This window comes from Pelecanus crispus, chromosome 5 (genome assembly GCF_030463565.1).
Source record: "Pelecanus crispus isolate bPelCri1 chromosome 5, bPelCri1.pri, whole genome shotgun sequence".
Classification (NCBI taxonomy): domain Eukaryota; kingdom Metazoa; phylum Chordata; class Aves; order Pelecaniformes; family Pelecanidae; genus Pelecanus; species Pelecanus crispus.
The window spans coordinates 21,833,887-21,855,048 of NC_134647.1; the positions used below are offsets into that span (position 1 = coordinate 21,833,887).

Below are 21,162 nucleotides of genomic sequence, written 5' to 3' on the forward strand. Positions count from 1 at the left end.
CACCTCCTGTATAAGGACAGGCTGAGAGAGTTGGGGTTGTTCAGCTGGGAGAAGAGAAGGCTCTGGGGGGAGCTTATTGCGGGCTTTCAATACTTAAAGGGGGCTTCTAAGAAAGATGGGGACAGACTTTATCGTAGGGCCTGTTGTGATAGGACAAGGGGTAGTGGTTTTAAACTAAAAAGAGGGTAGATTCAGACTAGACATAAGGAAGAAATTTTTTACAGTGAGGGTGGTGAAACACTGGAACAGGTTGCCCAGAGAGGTGGTAGATGCCCCATCCCTGGCAACATTCAAGGTCAGGTTGGATGGAGCTCTGAACAACCTGATCTAGTTGAAGATGTCCCTGCTCATTGCAGGGCGAGGCTGGACTAGATGACCTTTAAAGGTCCCTTCCAACCCAAACAATTCTATGATTCTATGATATGTATGTTTAAATACTTAATCAAAGGAAGGCTATTTATGAAGTCATAGCTCTACATGATCTACTGAAGTATACTTGTGGATACTTACAAGAATACAATTATTTCATTAAAAGAGCTAGCAGAATAGTTAGGAAGGCCAGGGTCTCACCTGGACTGATAAAACCGAGGTCAGTCCTTTGTAAAAGGGGAAACAAGAACATGGAGAAGGAAAAAAAAAAAAAAAAAAAAAAATCAACATGCAAGTGTTTGCACAAGAAATCATGTACAGATAACATTAGAAACCTGTTAGGTAAAAATTGCATAAATCACCGAAAGGTAGAAAAAAAAGTGGGTTTAGTAGATAGCACGTAAATTAAAAGCAATAATGTACAAAATGCTGAAAAAAAATGTGTTAATGTTAAGCAGCTCAGAAATCTATTACAATATAACCTTGTCGTTGAAATTTAAAGTTCACGAAATATAAAAAACCTATACAAAAAGTTTTGGCTAAATAAAAGGAGATTAGTATCAGAATAAGCAGATCTTCCATTAAAATAATCACACACATATTTCAGTAAGAATTATTTTTTTCTTCTACAAAAGAAGAACTGAGTTGCTAAAAGCTGAGCACAGTATGGTAGCCCATTTGGCTTTAACCTGAAGATCAAATATTTAATTTTTCAAGTGAGGGAACTTAAAAAACACTGAGAAAGGTTCACTGAGTAAAGTATTAAAAAAAATAAATGAAGCCAACCAATTGAGCATAAAAATATACATATAAAGCATATAAAGCATCTTGGTTTTTAGACAGTATACAATAATTTCTTGAAACTCTACAGAGAAAACTAATCTTCTTCATAAGTACTTACAATACATGGAAAAACAATATACATATGGTCCCAAAGGTGAGAGAGGACTACAGGATCCATGAATCAGTGGTCAGCATATTAAGTCTTATCATAGAAATATTGTAAACATTTTTCTGAATTGAGACTTCAATCATCTTTGGTATAACAGACTCCTAGGGAATCTCTGATGACACATTTTATATCCAACTTGAATAGGAGGGGAAAAAAACTGTGTAAACATTTTGCATTTAAAGTATGCATCACTTAAAAATGCAGTATACATATATGATCACAGTCTAGAATGGATCTTTTCTTTTAATAAAATGCTCCTGGCCTATAAATATCAAATCTTAATTGTTCTGGCCAAAGATCCACTTCTGGAAGGGGTCTGATGGGTTACAGGATGCCAAACTCGGATGTTCTCCATTTCCTGTAAGGCACATATGTAGTGCTGCATTGTACAGAGTTTGATCCTAAAGTGGGTAAAAAAGGAGGGAAAGAAAGAAAGTGAACAAATAAGGAGCATGCTACTTCCCCCACTCTTTTTTTTTTCCCCAAGTCCATTGTTGTTAAAAAGACTAAGGCCATACAGGTAGTGCAGAGGAAGGGCTAGCAAACAAATATGAGTAGTATACAAGTGCCAAATTATTTTGTTAGGAAATTTTTAAAAAATATTTTAAAAGATACAAAACATTTAGATTGACTTCCAGGTGGATGCCCAGACATACACACTAAGGGGTATCAACTGTTTTTGTGAGTGAAATCATCAAGTTTTGATCTGGTAATCGAAAAGCTGAAATTATCTACATTTTCCTTCCAGAAATAAACTTACTCCTTTTTGGCTGCAGAGTTTTGTTTCGTTGGGGTTTTCCCATTTATTGGAAATCAAAAATTAACTCATACAAAGGATCACTGATAAGATGCTGATTCACTGCACAGTCTAAATACCTTTTGATGCAGCCACTGCTCTTCTCCAATGGCAATGGTTTTCTGGCCTTTGTAGTTACATTCACGAAGCTGCACAGGTCCTTTAGAAGCATGCAGACAAAGCTCCTTCTGAATGTTATGTCGAATTTCATGGTGTGCAGAATATTCAAAGTACTATTTAAATAATTTTTTAAAATTTCAGTAAATTAATACAAACAAGAGTATTAAACTAAATTAACCCTTCTTTTGTTATTCAACAATTTGAGACTACAGAATAATTTTTCTGATTTTTAGCATACACACTTTGAAAATGTTTACAAAACTAAAAGCATTTTTTAATACTAATGCAATGGAATATATTTAGAAGTACTTAAATGTATAAATTGCAAATGACACTTGGTGCATATGGACTGTGATGCAAGATCTCATTGCTTGCTCCCCCAGGAATCATAAATAATTTGGAGACAAACTGAAGAGTAGAGACAGTTGCATGGATAACTTAAATTTTGGCATTTATTAACTTCAAAAATTTTTATTCAATTTTTGTTGCTGGATTTTTTCTCAGATCAACCAAACCCAAAAATTTGTTACACTGAACAATACTGATTGCCGTATGTCAGCTTTTGCTGCTTGATCTAAACAATAAATGCTAATAATATGATGCTGTTATGTTCTCTTGTGAGCTAGCCAGTAGACAAGTAATATAAGCATATATTTTGTTAGTGAATTTTACCATTATTTCCTGACAGCAGAGTATTCTTAAGGCTCAGGAATCCTAGCCTATAATTCAGGTCTTAACAGGGATTTAATTCTAACAGTTACACACAGAGCTGTCCCTTTATATGTCTCGTCCTACCTTACCATCCTGGTCTCTTCCTTTTATCCCTCATTAAACAGCAGAGTTCCTATCATTACATCCCATTACCACTGTTTCTTGGCTCCATATGTCAGCCTTCTTCACCATTATCTTTCCTTTGACTATTAAGACCAGGCTTAGTTAGCTCCCTGTGGCTTTCAACTATCTGTCCAAATGGTTAGCTTCCACCTCCTCACTGCCTTGGCATCAATGCAAATAGCACTGAGGGACAAACAGGCATCTCGCTCTTAAGCTTCTGCACCCAACATTACTCCCCAGAACAGGTACTGATAGGAGTGACCTGCTTAGTCACTTAGCTTTCAGACATAATCATTTATTCTAAATCTATTAATCTGACTTAATCTGTTCTATGTTCAAAATCACTTTGAGCCCTAAGAATACAACTTGAAAGCTAGGTTTAAAACTTCATTAATTTTGGATATTGAGAAGCTATTAAGATGGACATGTTCCCAGCCCCAGAATATTCTAAAAAGGAAGAAGGATAAACAATTGATGTACAACTCTGAAAACTAGGTTCTCTCTTCCACTCCCTTCTCCTATCTCAAATATATAGACGAAAAAGACAGGTAGCATGGAAAATTTCAGCCTACACTGCTAAAGTCTGGTAAAGGAACATAATACAACTGAAAATAGAGTATTGTAATGAGAAGGGTTAAGTAAGCAAATATGCACATCTGTTGAGCATTACCAGCACAACCTGTATTAAAATTCTCTGAAGACTGGCATTTAAAGGGATTCAGACTGTTATTTTATGGCAGGAGGAAAAACAAAAAACAAAACACTTGAAAGCACAGAGTTTTAGTACAGTCCAAGATAATTTAGAGAGAGATGACATGTCTTAATACCGTGTCTTGGTACAGTGTCCCCACATTAATGACTGTGACAAAGCAAAAAGGCTAATATAGTATTAATACATGACAGAATAAAAAAAAAAGTTCAATACTGTAAGAAGCTAATGTAACAGGGTGGTTATTAATCTAGACAGTTTTCCATCTCCCACAAAAATTGATTAGGAAAGCATCAACTTACTAGGATCATGTGTCTTGAGTTTTTACAGTGCCATCAATGGATGGCTTTTAAGATTGAAGATTTTATTAAAAAAAAAAAAGAAAAATTACAAGTATATTCTAACAAAAACTTTTAGACCTTTGTTGACCCTTAGTTATTAAGGATCTACAGTTAATTATTCCCCAAATAACTCTTTAAGGCAACAGAGAAGTGTTCATTTCTGGGCAGGGAAAGAGATGTCACTTTTCTTAGTATTACAGTAGTGCCTGAAGGATTCAGGATCTGACATCTGTTGCGAGTCATACTGTAGAAGAAACGGAGCACCATTGCTGCCTCCAAGAGCTATGCATCAGAGAGCTCTTCTCAAATTCAATCATATTATTCACTTGCATTAGCCAGTACAGGATAGACCACTTTGACCTCACACTATGAGCCTGCAAGCATGATAGGGAAGGTGGCTCAGGCCTGGCCACTTGATCTCCCATTGGCTGGATTCCCACCAACATCTTCCTTGACAGTGCGAGTCCTGGTGGCAGAGAAAGAAGCAATAGGAGGAAGCATAAGGAAAGGAAAAATTAAGATGACAACACTTACAAGAAAGTAGTAAGGGTAGGATGAAAAGGTTTTGCACAGAAAGGAGAGATCAAGTAAAGCAGTGCAAGTGCGTTAAAAATCTGAACCTGTATGCTGAACATAAAATGCTAGAAGTGTGACACAACATGAAGAGCAGTATGAAATTTTCCTTGAACAATATATATAGGAATTAACTCTTGGGGGTGGAAAAAAAAAAATAGAGAAATTGCATCTTAAAAATTAGTCCATTTCTCTAAAATAAATGAAAAGCTTTAATATGGTAAAGTTACAGCTGAACAGATCATAAAAATCAGGTATCAAATATTTTACCTGATTTCCTCCAAGTCCATGACAAGAATACATAATCAGTGGTTTGCCACCATGGTTATTTTCACCAACATCCAGACACATGCGGTTACCTATGTTCTTTAACTAAAGAAAGGGTGTTATCGGAAAAAAAGTAAAGAAGCAAGCTCAGTGGGGATGACAAAAAAATCAACTGTCTCATTTGCATACAAAACTAACCTTTGGCTTAACAACAATTACAGCTGTTAGTTCATTTTTACCTTCTGCTATGCTCAAATCTAAAAATCCTGGTCTCTCAGAGTTAATCTTTTCTAACCAAAAGCCTAGTAACTACATTATGGTTGTCTACAGCCACACACTGTGAATTATTAAGCTAGTGGTACACAAGGTTACTGTTATCCCAATTACAATTTGAACAGGTACACATAAAATATTCAAAATTGGAGGAAGGGGAAGTGCTAAACATTGCTAAACATTCACATTCACCTCAAGGTAAGAATTATTACTTGTTTAATGTTTTGTTGGTTTTAGCAATGCAATGTCTAAGAAGTTATTTGGCAGAGGAAATGCAATGGTCTTTAAAATAATTTATGTATAACCATAAACACACATTTTCCTCATCATAAACCTAATTCTGAGAAGCAAAAACAGCTGTCCAGTTTTCCTCATTAATATGAACTAAAAATTCCCTCAGACTTCTTACTATATAAAGCTACATTTACCTTGATAATTTAGGAAATCTCTCACCACAAGCTTATTACTTTTGTGTCATTTTAACTGTTAGTGATGGGCAGAATTTTGCTTGTCTTAGCAGGTTGCAAGATCCTGTTAAGCAAGGCTACTGTTAATTATTAAGAAGCTTTGCTTAAATTTTGTATCACCGTTGACAAAGCTATAAAATATTTAAATAGCAAGGTATGCAGAAGAGATTCTTTGTCCAGAGTAGTGGCAGAAAACCCTAGAGCAATTAATGATAGCTGAAATGTAAATGCTATGGCTAAGGTCACACAAGAGATTAGTAAACTTCCTGGATTATGGAAGACTATAGAAAATAATTAAACTTACATATCCAGAAAACAAAGGATTCAGGTCTGGCACATATGCTTCTGGATAAACATTATTGAGATACCAGGTAAAATTTTTACACTGCAGACGCTGCCTTAAATCAAGTCTTTTTGAGATGTCTCCAAATGTTTTCTGTTAGAGGAAGGGAAGTAAGGAAGGATGGAAGAGAAATATACTAACGTTACTAATATCAATTTTGTACATATAAATCTATTATATTCTCTATTGTAGCATTAAACAAATTTTAAGGTTCATTTGTTGATTCTTTTTTTAAATACCATGCTACTATGGTTACTGCTGTTTGTTTTTCAGCAACAAATAACAGCACTGACATCCTGCCTGCAGCATTTCAAAGCACGTGCAAGAAAAATACATTGCAACATGGAAAGAATAGAAATGCCCTTAGTCCCAAGAGGGTTTTAACACAGTGCCATGAAGTGGGAAAGTACAAACAAGACCATACTGATGACAGCCATAAAGCTAACTGATCTCACTAAAAAGAGTGAGCTGAAATAATGAATTTGATTAATTAAATAATCAGCATAATAATCAGTACCATGCAGAATCTCCCAGAGAAAATTCAGTTGTCTAACTGCTAAACATGCTTAGGAAGTCTAATGCTTTTAGTGATAAAATATTCACAAAAATGTATTATACAAAGGGAGAAGAAATAGCTTCTCAAAGAAAACTCTAGATTCCAGCTGGTGAAAGGCGAAAGTTCTATAAAACTTACAAAAATAAATAAACCACCAACCAAACCCCCTGAATTTAACTTAAGTTTTTAAGCAGATAGAGACAGGATGGATATCTATCATTGAATAAGCTTTGTTCTGCAGCTAAAGAACAACAAAACCTGCTTTTTAAGTAAAAATACTTAGCAACTTGAGACTAATGAGACATTATGTTTCTCACTCCAAGTTAGTTTGCATTTTCTGTGCTCAGTAGCTTTTCTCATGCTCTTCTAGTAGTTCCAGTAGCTGTTCAATGCGAACAACCCAGGATTTTAGAGAATGTATGAAAAAGCCCTACCAGTCAAAAAAACCCACCACACAAAACAACACTATCACTGCCCAGACACTTAAGTTTTTCATGTTTGTTGGGGCCACAGCAGTAAGCAAACTGAACTCTGTCTTTTCATCAAAATATCTAGAATCCTTACATACTTTGTCAATAAATAACTTTTGCTCACCAAAACTTTCAACGCAGCAAGTGTGATTTCTAATACCACCACCACCACCTACTTGTTTCACAATTTTTGCTGCCTCGGTGTTTCTTCGGTAAAATATTTCTTTATATTCATCCATCCAGACTTCTGCAAGGCGGACTTGATTACGTGTGATCACTTGAGTACCTTTTGGGAAAGTATGGGGACTCTTGCTGCGAAAGACATGGCCAACAACAGAGCAAGGCATGATCTCCAACTGTCCACCACATTGCCATACCTAATAATAACATTTTTTGTGTAAGTGCACTTCAATTAGAATTAAGGGGGTGGAAAAAAATTCAGTAATGTTAATTGTTCACCAGAAAAAAAACCCAAACCACTAGCAAGAGTGCATGTATCAGGCATACTGTAAGTGAATTTCCTAATCAGGTAAACCCTGGAAATGTACATTTCAGCTATCAACCCTAAACACATTTTAAAAAAAAAAAAAAAAAAAAATCAGTTCAGTGAGCATGTTTGTATTTTATTTCATAGGTCATTAGTAATTCATTTTCCATGTCCTAGTTCGGTGATTCAGCAGAGAAGTCAAGATCTAATACTAATTTGTTCTCAAAAATCCTGTACACTGTCTGTATAGAGATGACTGCTAATTAAGAAGCTAAACTTACTCTGAAAGACATTTCTATATTTTCACCTCCCCATATCTCCATTTCTTCATCATAGCTTCCAATGTGTTCGAAGTAGTCTTTTGATATTGAAAAGAGACCTCCAGCAAAAGTAGGTGTTCTGCAAAAAGAGAAATTTACTGAGGAAGACAGAATTCAAATAGGTAGGTTTTTTTTTTTTTTAAATACAGATGTAAAAACATGGTATAACTGTTCTAGGAAGTTTCCATGCATTTGTCAGCGTTTCACTACATTGATACATTTTCCTGGCACAGGTAATACCTCAAGCAATTAAATCTACCCACATCGAGTCTCATTTGACAGTTTTATTTTAATTTATTAGCACCTGGTTTGGACTAATGACTGCTGGTATAAAAGACAGCATCAGTAAAAATAACATATTTTCCCTGTATGGAGGATATCAAGCAAAGTTATTACTCCTGCAGATGAGTAACCTGTCTGCAGCCAAAGCACATACAATTATCATCAAATGAACCACTGTAACAGTCTAGTATTTTGGCGCTCTGAACCTTTGTTGTCATCCTTTTGAGAATGATGAATGAGGAGCCAGAATCTGTGGTACTGTCTCTGAAAAGAACTGTTTACAATCCTCCTCTCCCCCTTCCCTCCTGACAAAAAAAATACATGGAAATTGCTTATTATGTTCCTAGTGTATGCAGAAAAAAGGTAACGCAGAGCAATTACTGTCTTAAGAAGGCTCTATTTTCATGAAAGCTTTAAAATTTACAATGTGGTTCTTAAAGAAAGTATTACAAAAAACCATCTAAGATGCTAAGACTTCTGATCATACTCGTCTGAAGAACTAGTCCATTTACAAACTGCTGTTTGTAACAAAAAACCTGACAACTGAAGGATTTAAAATATTATTCAAATTATGTTTACCTAATTGGATAGGTTTCATCTTTTCTTCTTTTATTTTCATATTTAGGAAGAGACTCCCATCCAAATGACAAACTCCAATCAAAATTTCCTCTGTTGTGGCTATGCCCGTAAGGAGATGGTTTACTGAATTCAAAAGTATTGAGATCTATAGAAGCAATATCGGGGCTTACAACAGCGACAGGGTTCTCAGCTATTCTTGCCAGTAATGGCTCTAGCCAGCCATAGAAGCATTCACCTACGAAGAAAATGGGAACAAGCACTGAATTTTTACTTGGCTATAAAGTAGTACCCAGGGAATATTTTAACATGCCCACAGCAAAGCCAATATGCACTGCTTTTAAAGAGCATTACTAAATATACTTTCAATAATATAAAATAGCAATAGGAAAGACGATACATTGCTAAAGTTCCTAATTCATAAAAAGTCTGCAATGTTAAATCAAAGACAACAGTGTTATAAACCAGACCTGGCATACAGGTTACACTTACAATGAGCATCCAGAAAGGTAAGGGTCTCTCCTGTTGCTACTGAAGCTCCCAACAACCGTGCAGTGATTAGACCTTTTCTTTCCTTTTGACGGACTACTTTAACTATTTGAAATTGTTTCACATATTCATCTAGTTTATCATGCAAGTATTCTAGAAAGAGAAATCAGTTTCAGGATATTCAGTGTATGTACATGCCACTGTCTAAAATTTCACCTTATTGAACTAACAGGATTAACAATTCACGCTAATCCCAGGAATGACCTCAACATCAAAGCAGTAAACAATTCCCAACTGTTGAACGTTATTTCTAGGGGCTTAGCTTTGTTGGGGGTGAGGGCTACAAAGAGGTGACTGGCAGAGAACAGGGGATGGAAGACTAAAAATATTCTAAAAGAGAAAGGACACGTGCTACTACATCTCTTCTGCAGTATTAACAGTTTGAATATCAAATCAAAACCCGTTTTCAGAGCAAACGGCTCATGTACCTACTTACTCAAGGCATCTGCAGAACATGCAAATTTTTTTCCTTAATAATGGCACATTCTACACACAGTTTTCAAAGGCTACAGTACTTAAAACAGCAACAGAAGCTATATAAAAAATTCTTTAAATGTGCAAAATTTGAGGAACAACCCCAACATCCCTCATCATCATCTTTCCTCTGCCCATACTTAGTACTAAACTGTACTACTGAACATACTTCACATCCAAGTGTGTCAGTATACTAAATACAAAAAGTGTAAATACATTACTATAAGCATGTATGTATAGACATGTTCATTCAAGTTAAGCAAATAAAGTTTTTTGAACTTGCATTTGTGATCACACTCAGTATACATTCAGCTATGTTTGGCAGTCAGCTTGAGTATTGAAGACTATTTTTCCATTAAATAATTTTACTTTCTAGGAAAGATATTGCCCTTAATTTTACTTTCTAGGAAAGACATTGCCCTTCATATTAATGAAATTAATTTGCATAAAGACAATCACTATGATAAAATGCAAACTGCTACAAGCATTGGCCCATTTATCCTTGGATACTTTGTTCTATAAACTGTAATTGATTTGAAGCATAAATTATAGATCTACTTGTCATGCAACCAATTATGCAGTTTAAGCAGCACTAAAATTGGAATAATCAGAAATCGGGTTTAAAAACCTTTTAGAGGACAAGAATTTCATATTTGACTACCTTATGAAAAAAAGATGGGGGAGAACTATTTTATATTCTAGAGAAAAAGAAAGGAACAAAACCACTTAGGATACCATCATACATGTTAATGGTGGTAAAGAGATACCCCCTTTTAACCAATTCATCTGCAATCCTAACATGTCTTCAATTAAAACAAACAAACAAAAACAATGAAGAGAGAATAAAGACTTCTTACCATCTACACTGGCATCATCCACCAAAATAATCTCCTTCAGCAGTATGGCAGGAGATGTATACATCACGCTGTGAACAGTCCTGAGCAGAGTGGACCATGCTTCATTATGAAAAACTATTATAATACTTGTGGTTGGCAACGGCAGGCAACGCTTGAACTTTTGTTCAATACATCTACAGATTGGAAAGTGTCAAATGTTAAAAAATGGACAAAAAATTTTGACTCAAACTCTTAAAAGAAACCCTTCTTTTTCTAGTACAAAGCTTTAAGTATGGACATTATATATTTCAGCTTCTCCACTTTCTATTGCAGTTTTGGAGCACAAAGGCAGGTGCTCCAACTGGAGAAGCTGTACAAAATATTTTTTAAAAATAGGATGAATAAGAATTCCACTTGAACAACTGACACAGTTCTGCCTCTGTCTCACAAACATTTGAGTACGTTTCATATAGCACCCAGGTCGTGGTCTTCAAAAAAAATGTTACTTTGTTGAGAGCAGCAGATACTGAACTGCAAAATCAGACTCTAAGTCACCATTACTGTTAAAACCCAAAAATACAAAGAAGAATAATTATTAGAAGAATGCAGAGTTTGCAAGGAAAAATAGAACAGGTCTAATTCAGAACTTCAAAATTTTGAAGAAATATAATCCTTAGGGCAACACATCCCATTCAAGGGAAACAATGTATTCTGAACATAACTTTAAATCCAATTGCAAGTCAAGATGACAAGACAACACTTCTGTATTCATAAGCTGCACACTTACTGTTTATTGCCTGTCAACTTTAGAGACTGGAAGACTCCCCAAGGTAATTATCACAGCCATTGCCTCACAAAATACACAGGCAAAAACTCACCAGTTATGCTCTAGCAAAGGTTATTGTGAGCTGCACCATGTGTAACGTGGTACTCATACTACCAGCAGCAGCTCAGTAAGGTTAGTCAATTCTGACACAGATAGCTGAGAACATATAATCTGACACTGACAGAGACTACTCATAACCAAACCTCACTCTACCCAAGTCCTACCGTCTTCATTAATAAAATTTTTCAATACTACAAGACTGCTGAGATGTTCCATTGCCTTGTTCAACAGTTTACGGTTCCTAATTTATTAAATTACGCTGGTGCTTTTATTAACATTGAATACTAAAAAAAAAAAGGGGGGGGGGGGCGCAGGGAATCATGTTTACATTAGGAAAAACTTTAAACCACATTTTTAGTTTTCTTCTAAGTAAAACTTAGCAGCCTTCCAGAAAGTCACTCAGAAACTGCAGGCAAAAGCAGAAAACCCTAATTAAATATAGTTACTTTGAATTCAAAACCATGAAAGAAGTGAGCCTTTCTAAACATTCTTGGCTTTAGCACTGTGGATCACTATGTACAGCCAACCATTATGTATAGCTAGGAGACTTTCCTAAACTATCACCTAATGCTGAACTCTAATCACTTTGCTGTCTGCATTTCTGACAAGTTTTTCAACTACCAGCACATACACATTTCAACATACTCAGGAGGTCGAGTGTCTGGTCCAAGATCTCGGTGTAAAGAAATCCTATCACTTGCAAATGCATTAAAACAGTGTTTTTCTTCTCCACGCTGCTTTTCCTTCTGTTCTTCTGAATTTAAGTCGATGGTTTTAAATGCTTTACCAGAAGCTCCAGGAGCATTAGGATCTTGAAGGGGTCGGTCTAAAAAGGGTTTTAGTTCCACTGCAGTATAGTATCCTGGCAAACAGTGTCTCTCTCCAGGAATCTTAGTTTGCCTAACAGGTGCTTTTATCTGCATTTTTGGCTTTGCACCTTTGATATTGTTCATAGCATTTAACACAAGACCTAATACATGGCTCTTCTTTCCAACAACTGGCTCAATCCCTGCTTCATCTTTAAAATCTTGAACACCCACTTCTCTTTGTAATAAAAATAAAAATACCAGAAAGACAAACACAATAATGCTAAATTTCCAAAGTTTCCAGTGAAAAAATAATTTCTTGAATAGTTTAGGTGTTTTTTTCAAAGCCATTCTAGTTTTAAAAATATATCACAAGACAAAAGTTTCTGTGAATGATGTTCTTCAAATAGGTCACAGCATTTCTTGAAATTGTAATACCTGTAAATTAAAACAAAAAGTATAAATTTAGACATCTAGTATGTTTGGCAATGCAAAACCACAAGAAATTAATAGGCAGGAATTAAATCACAACTCCCAACTGTCACAAGATAGGTCAAACCTATCTATAAGATACCCAAGATGCACTTCCCCTGTTTTTTGGGTTGTTTTTTTAAATACACTTCAAACAGAAGAAACAGAAAGCAGGCATACCACTAAGAATAAAACACTATTTCTATACAATGCCACTACTTCACATTGATTTTCTTCCAAATCTTGAAAATTAAGTTGTTTAAAATTAGGGGAAAGCGTTGCTTTAAGTCTTCTAGAAGCAGGGAATTTTAGTTCAATGATGAGATAGAAGGAAAACAGATGGAATCAATATGGTAAGCTCAAGTTGCATGTAAGAAAGATCCACATAAAAAGAACTATAAAGACAGGGAGGACCTCTCAATTTATTTCAACAATTTGGAAATTTCTGGTATTTTTTTTAAAAACAATTGCATTTCAAGATTAGACTTAAGTAATCAGACTTCCAAGTGGGAAATTTTTAGATTAATTTAGTTATATAGTATACGTGTTCGATGAAGATTTAATACAGGTAATTTGGAGTAGGTTAATTTAGCCTGAGGATCAAACAATCACTCTGTATGTTTTCTCATTCACTTGTACTGCATTTTCTGGCATGTGCTGCTGCAACTCATCAAGAGAATATGTCAAAGAGCTCTCCTCTTTCAGGAACTCTGCCACTATTTTTTTCAGACAAGCAATTATTCAGTGGCTTTCAAAGATGGGGAACTATGAAAAACATTTGAGGACTACCAGAATCCAAGTGATTTGAATTAAATTATCTCTGCAAAATTGGCAGTTTACAAGAAGGGAAAAAACAGCAACCAGCCTGAATTCAACACACAGCTTTACTTTTGTGTAAGTTGCATGTATGTGAACTGAGAAGAGAAATAAGCAGCATCTACATAAAAGCCACAGTTAAGAAATAAGCAGCATCTACATGAAAGCCACAGTTAATTCCCACTTGCTAACTACTGACCACAGAATTGCAAAAAACTACTTTTCTATTTCATCCTTTGAAATACAAATAGATTCTACATTTCTTAATTGGAATAATATATACTCAGGAAATGATACAGAAAACAGAAAAAACCCTCACCTGGTTTCCTTCAAGAATATGCAGGATAAGTTAAGCACCCAGACTTGTTCACACCATAGTTTATTTCAAAGCTTACATCAGCTTTTTTTAATAAATGCATACTTTGAAACCACCGTAGTTTTACCATAGAGCTATTGTTATAAGAATACAGAGGGGAAGCTCATTACAGCATTGCCATACAGATAGTAATAGGTACCAAAAATGTGCTTCACAAGGCTCACAAAATTTCAAAGAAAACCCATTAAAAAAAATCCAGTCCACTTCTGTCTCTCACATTATTTTCCCGTTTTTCTTTAGTGCTGAAAAATTTGTACTACAATACCGATACTTACACACTGCAAGACTAAGAAAAAAGTTTCTTTCCTCGTGAAAGGATTGCAACAAATTTACGGAGCTGCCAGATTAAAAAAATGTCTTGTTTCCTCACAATGTCTGGTGGGTTGATCTTGGCTGGCTGCCAGGCACCCACACAGCCACTCTCTCACTCCCCCTCCTCAACATGACAGCAGGGAGAAAATAAGATGGAAAAGCACATGGGTCAAGATAAGGACAGTGTGATCACTTACCAATTACTGTCGTGGGGAAAACAGACTCGAGGATGATGAATTTAATTTACTGCCACTTAAAAACAGAGTAGGATTGCGAGAGACAAAGACAAAACTAAAACCACCTCCCCAGGCTCAACTTCAGTCCTTCATTCCCAACTCTTCCAACTCCTTTCTCCCAAGTGGTGTAGAGAGGATGGAGAATGAGGGTTGTGGTCAGCTCGTAACACTTCATCTCTGCCGCTCCTTCCTCTTCACTTTTCCCCCGCTCCAACATGGGACCTCTCCACAGGGTACAGTACTTCAGCAAAAACTGCTCCACCACGTGTCATCCACGGGTCACAGTGGCAGGCCAGGATCTTGCTCCTACAGGGCTCTCCACAGGCTGCAGCTTCCTTCAGGGCATATCCACCTGCTCTGGCACAGGGTCCTGCATGGACTGCAGCGTGGGTATCTGCTCTGGCATGGTCCTCAAGGTAGGGAAACACCTTCTTCACTATGGTCTTCTCTGTGCTGCAGCAGGACAATCTGCTTCACCATAGTCTTCTCCACCGGCTGCAGTGGAATATCTGCTCTGGTGCCTGGAACACCTCCTCTGCTCCTTCTTCACTGACCTTGGTGTATGCAGGGTTGTTTCTCACATTTTTCTCACTTCTCTCTCTCACAGCTGCTATGTGGCATTTTTTTACCCTTTCTTAAATATGTTATCACCAGCTACACCGGGTGGCTCAGCTTTGGCCGGCAGTGGGTCCATTTTAGAGCTAGCTGGAACTGGCTGTGTCCAGCACAGGGGCAGCCCCTGGTCTCTTCTCACAGAGGTCACCCCTGCAGTCATCCCCGCCCCCCAACGTTGCCATGTAAATGCAATACACAATGTAAAGCACTAAACATATATACAGTTCAGCACCCAGCAAGAAGACTGTAACTTGTAAAACTACCATTGCTAAATCTGCAAGGGCTCTGCCTGAGTCTACCGCCTCCGCAACCTGTTAACCAGGAATGTTTTCATAACACCATAAAAAAGGAAATCATGTTACTGTTTCTCAGTGGACCATGCACAAGCACGTATGATATTAGTAAATATTAAAGCTTAGGAATCAATAAGCAATATATCTTCCTCAAATAGAAAAAAGAAAACACTTTTTTTTTTTTTTTATATATTTGAGGTACTTAATATTATAAGAGAGGTCTGGCAACTTCTTTATCCCACAAGCAGTCATTAGGCATAGTCAATCAGGCAAACACCTGGGGAGGCGGGCATTAGCACTGGTTGGCCGGTTGATTTGTTTCCAAACATTGTTGCCCTCAAATTTCTTTTACATCACTAAACAAGCAACAGTGTTCTCCAACTTCCTCTAAGCCTCTTCCTCTTGGTAAAGAGACTTGAATTTGTCCATGACAAGAGAAACGTTAAGCATTAATGAACATGATGGTATAAGATATGGCACGAAAAGAGAGGTTAAAGTTAATTCTATCCAGCAATATAGTCTATATTCTATAGACTATTTTACACTGAAATAATGCTTAAATTTGAGAACTTAATCAGTATTCGAGGCAAATATTTACAACTGTCTCTTTCTGAGTTAATAGGCTGGCATGAGACTACTCAGAAAGGGTAGAAAAATTACATGGTATGGCTACATATCTGTTATCTGCCTTAGTACCAGATAAATCTTTTACCTAATTTAACAATTACTTTAGAGAGTTAAAGTTGCAGTTGTCAGATTTCCATTGTCCATCTTCAGCATTTCAATTAATGCAGCAATATTTACTTATGCTAAGCTCACTATGTCATAATTTTTTTTTCTAGTTTTATGTTTACTACGTGAACTTTGGCTTCATTGTCTCCAGCAACAAAAAAGGAGAAATGGACTAGAAAATACCAAAGATTTCTTCCGTACATCTTTAGCACATGCTTCAGACTTTTGCTGCTGCTGGCTTTGATGCTGACATGCTAGCCTATTCTTCACAAAACATCAAAAGTACATTTTACGGAAAACTTAAACTAAATTACTGCTATTTGTATTTGGGATTATTTCCTGCACAAATTGAGCATATACAAATCCTTAGAATACTCATGATCAACACAATAGTCAAGATACCTGTAAATCAAAATAACCAAAATCTAAATCCATCCGGAGTATTTCTTGCACTACCTGTGTTTTGCATACATCTGTCTTTAGACAAATAAGGCATTAAAGACTATAACAAGCAGACCTAATGAGCAACCAAGAACATATAACAATTAATTCAGCATTTGGTTTCCTATGTAACTATATTTACTTTTATCTGCATACACTTTGACTTCTCTCTGACAATACATTGCCTTGTATTGGATACATCTGTCTTGGCTGCTCAGGTCTAACTACAGCAGGCTTCCATAACACACAGGTGAAACGCTTCTGTCCCTAGAAATGAAAAGACAGCTCACCTGAGTTAAGTGGGTTGTGCAAGCAGTGCAACACAACTTAACCCTTTCAATGTGGATTACTACACTCCAGTAGCATACCTGGCAGCATGCTGTGCACAGAAGTGCATGTGATGTTTCTTTTTTAAAGAAAGGATCAAGCAATAGCCTTGGGAATAGTATTTGCAGCGGAAGTGGACAAACATGGGCTCGTTTGCCACAAATGTACAGCAAGCTCTGATATAGACAAATATTGACTGTAGTTTTATTGACACAATATGTTATAGGGGTATTGCTTACAGTAAGAGAAGAGCTCTTTGTTGCACAAAATAGTAGCAGTTCCCAGAACACAGGCTACATTGTCCAAAGAACTTTTGTCATGAAAGCTGTATGTTCCTTACAGTTTTTACCAGGATAATTTTGTAGTCAGAAATAAAATATTTATTCCCCACAAATGCCTCACACATTTTTATAGCATAGCAATGTTAGTAAGCACAGGCCAAGCTACTCTTCCATCCTCCAGGACATGCTGAGGAAATATGTGGCATGATTAAACTCCCTGAGGTGACTGTTCTATTCATTAGTGTTATTTTCACTAATAGTAGTTCTTACAGCACTTTGAAATAATTAGCCCTAAACATCAGAAGTTGGATTTTAGGGATTTTTTTTTTTTTTTTTTTAAGAAATTAACCAGAAAACTAATATGTACTACAAAAGTCTTCTAAAAAGTGCCAAAAAGCAGCTGCCACACTACTTCAAACCACACCACATGGGTAGTGTGTGAATTCAATACACAGTCTATGTTACATTATGCCACCCACTAACTCTGATGTCAGACTGTCTGCAAAAACCCTGGCTTACAAGAAAGCCTCACTACAGTAGCCAACATGTAGACAACTCTGACTTTTCATTAGCTTGGTCTGAACAACACTGTAGACAAACATTTAAAAAAAAAAAAAACCAAACATTAAAATGTCAAGATAACCCAAAACAGTAGAAATTCTTTCAGACCATGCCAGTAGGAGAAATTTCTTGGGATTAGTATCAACGATATGCTTGATCTCTTTTATTTTAATTAAAACTGTTTTAAAATTGACTTTTCTGTTATCTGAATGATAAGTACGGTTCTAATGTTTCCAAAGAATGTTGCTTGGAAGATAAAAAATAATAAAAAAGAAACCCTAAATAAAAAATACTTAAGAAAAACATAATTTAAAAAGAGAAAAACAGGAAAATAAGAACCCTAAGAATTATTATAATCACAACTATTTAACTACAAAGCTTTGCTTCACCCTTCATCTAATTTATTCTGTAACTCCAGAATCACAGTCTCATTAACAAGCTTGCCTATTTTTTCTTACTAAGTATACAATCCCTTCATCAAGACCTTAATGTTCCCTTAATCAGAAAGTGGGTGTGTGAATAGATACACTGAACAAATTCTTCAGAAAAAAAAGACCTGACACTCATGATCAACTGTTCTTACCAAATTAGCAAAAGTCTGCCAAAGACACATGATTACATACATCGGGATACTTTACCTGTGAGAAGTGCTACTTTCACCACTGCTATTTCTGAATCTAAAATTCTAGATAGGGCTTTTTGTTTTCTTTGCATGAATACCAACGTAGATGCTACTAAAACATTAGCTACTGAAATAATCATTTTGGTAAGTGATATTCTAGTCTCCTACCACCACGGCAATTGAGTTTTTTCTACCCGGGGTGGGGGGGTGGGGGGGTGGGTGGGAATCACCAAACAAAACCATTTCTACTTTCTAGAAGTACATCCCAGAACATTTACTTGCATCGCCACCTCTTGTGACAGACTAAGAAATGTGCAATTTGGAGTGAATTTTTCATACAGGTTTAGCTGAATATGGAATACAAAGACTCTCCACACAATCAAGAACATTCAAAAGCACTTCAAAACTGGGGGAAATGAAAACAGTTGCTTAAGTTTACCAAACTATGCTACTGTTTACAAAAATATTAGCACTTGGCTTAAATAAAGGAACAAATTATAAAATGAAACGTACAGAAGTTAAAGCTTAAGGTTTCATGTGAAAAGGAGAAACAAGAATCAGCCGGCCAGTTTCTACCTCTACACTTGCAACAAAAGATACTTGCCTATCTGTTCCACTAAGAATTCCTACTGAGTACGCTCCTAGACAGGGCACACATACCTAAAAGAAACAGAGATTCACAAACCCCAGATACTGTTCCTCTGGGTACATTCTTTGAAGCTCAGCCAGTGGAAATGTGGTTTTACTCCTGAAAAAAATGTTGTAAGAGGAATACCGAATGTACTCAGTTCCTTAGTCTTAGTTTTAGAAACGTTAAGGGCATAGATTATTCTAGCAAAGACTGGATGTAGTCTGCCCCGGTGATTATTACAGGAAAATCAGAAGCTGTAACTGGGTGATAACACAATAGGCTGAAGAAATTCAGAGCAGCAGCAGCCCAGAACACCTAGCTGGAATACAACTTCGTGAATTGTCTTCTTCAGCAGTTTCTTTGAGATTAAAAAAATAAATACAACAAAAAAACCCACCCACCTCCTTCTATGTATTTTAATGGAAGCGTTTCCAAAAATGCTTTCAAAATGAGCACTACTACTATTTTTCTACTGCAAAGCACTATACATGATAGGGAGAGATAGATAGTTCCCTGTAACAATAGATACTATATTAAAAGTATACAGTAACCATGTATTATAAAAAATATTTCTGGCTTATTTTGACAGTCCTGGGACTAGAAACATGCACTGAATTCAACATAAATTTAAATTTAACTCAACTCTGCAGCTTCCTTTTTTTTCTTGGCCAGACTAGTTTGGGCCTCTGTCAAAATAATGTTAGACTGTCCCTAAAAATGCCATGATGACAAGTGCTCTTTTAAGTTAGAAGGATTAGTGTCTGATTTTCAGTTAAGCACCAGGAAATCATGTCTGGATCATAACCAAGAGAAATTTTGTTTGTTTGTCTTCCTGATTGTAGTAATGTTTCTAAGATAACAAAAGCATCTGAGTGTTTAAGTGCAGGGCTTGAAATCACAGTTTTACACCCCAATTGGCCTTAAACTTTCAAGTTGTTTAAGTGATGAGGGTAAAGCAAAGCAAGTCTCCTCGTGGATTTTTTGAGATTTACTGAGGTTTATTTGATCAGTGACTACTAAATTAATCTTTGTGAGAATCTCCCAAAGGTGTCTTTGCTTTCCTCCTCTTCCCACTTGACTGGTTCTTCCCCAGCTACGTTTCACTGCTGAATAATCTTACCTAACACCAGCTAGTCATTCAACTATAGAATTTAATTATTAAGTCACTATCAATAGTTTTGCAACATGATTTCTCTGTTTGTAAGCAGACCTATTTCCTGTGGCATGTGATATCAGCGGATCTTAGGAAAAATCAGGCAATGGTAAGACAGAGAGTAAGTGAATAAAATCATGCTTTACACAAGTGGGCAAAATCTAGCACTTCATAGCTAGAAACTTGAGGCACTTTCAAATCTTCTAGATCGGCACAGAAATGAGCAGATTAGGAGGAGAAACGCATCAGTGCTGGCAGGCACCTGATCCGCAATTCATAGTATGAACATGATTCTCTACATTGATACCAAATAAAGGGGATGCCCCGCACTAGGTATCAGCTCTCGGAGCAGACAGACCAGGCAATAAATTTATGCAAAGCAAAAAGGAACGTCTCAAAGCAACGCAGTTTGTCACCTAAAAGCGCAGACTTTCGGGAAACGTCTCAGAGAGGGCAATTATATCTTGTTCCTGTTTTGACAGAAATCAAGATATCCAGGCTACTGCTCGTATTGTCCCACCCAAAAAAAAGGGGCAAAGTTAAATGGCAGTAGTAGTGACGAGGAGGAGGAAAACTGGTCTTCTGCTCCTTCCCGCAGTGCAACAAAAATAGTAATTTGGGCTCTCTGTAACTAACTTAATTTTTACTTTCCTATGTTCCTGAGAAGCCTTGAGATGATAGTAGCAGATGCCAAACTGACCAGGCCACTGAGCAAACGTAGTTAAAAAAAGAAACGAAACGCCATTAAATTGGCCATTCTGTCTCAGTCTTTAACTCTGTCACTTGGCTCAGCAGCATGGCACTGGCTTTAGTCAAGACTGAACAGATCAATATAACTTAATTTTTTAAACAAAAGATGTTTTGCAACAGAAGACTAACATGTAAAACACTACTGAGATGCATACATAAAATTCATATTTCCAGTAAATTTTTTTTAACCAATAAAAACATTTATTAATAAAGACTTCTTTATACAAGCACATTTTACACGAAGTTTAAAAAAAAAAAT

The 21,162-nt window shown here is 36.3% G+C and overlaps 1 protein-coding gene across 1 annotated transcript; it reads right to left on the minus strand.

Annotated features, from left to right (window-relative positions):
• Positions 1-1,599: 1,599 nt before the first annotated feature.
• GALNT3 (polypeptide N-acetylgalactosaminyltransferase 3) lies at positions 1,600-12,637 on the minus strand. The gene is made up of 10 exons (XM_009479509.2): positions 12,126-12,637; positions 10,616-10,788; positions 9,228-9,377; positions 8,739-8,973; positions 7,839-7,956; positions 7,247-7,447; positions 6,006-6,137; positions 4,965-5,066; positions 2,198-2,350; positions 1,600-1,722 (listed from the first exon to the last, which is right to left on the minus strand). The coding sequence occupies exons 1-10, from the start codon at positions 12,635-12,637 to the stop codon at positions 1,600-1,602; spliced, it is 1,899 nt and encodes a 632-aa protein (XP_009477784.1).
• Positions 12,638-21,162: the final 8,525 nt, after the last annotated feature.

Coding starts and splice junctions, on each gene's coding strand:
- GALNT3 (XM_009479509.2), bottom strand. CDS start 12,637: ATGGCTTTGAAAAAAACACCTAAACTATTCAAGAAATTATTTTTTCAC. Junction 7,957..8,738: donor GATGAAACCTATCCAATTAG/GTAAACATAATT, acceptor CTCTTTTTGCAG/AACACCTACTTTTGCTGGAG. Junction 7,448..7,838: donor ATATAGAAATGTCTTTCAGA/GTAAGTTTAGCT, acceptor TGTTATTATTAG/GTATGGCAATGTGGTGGACA.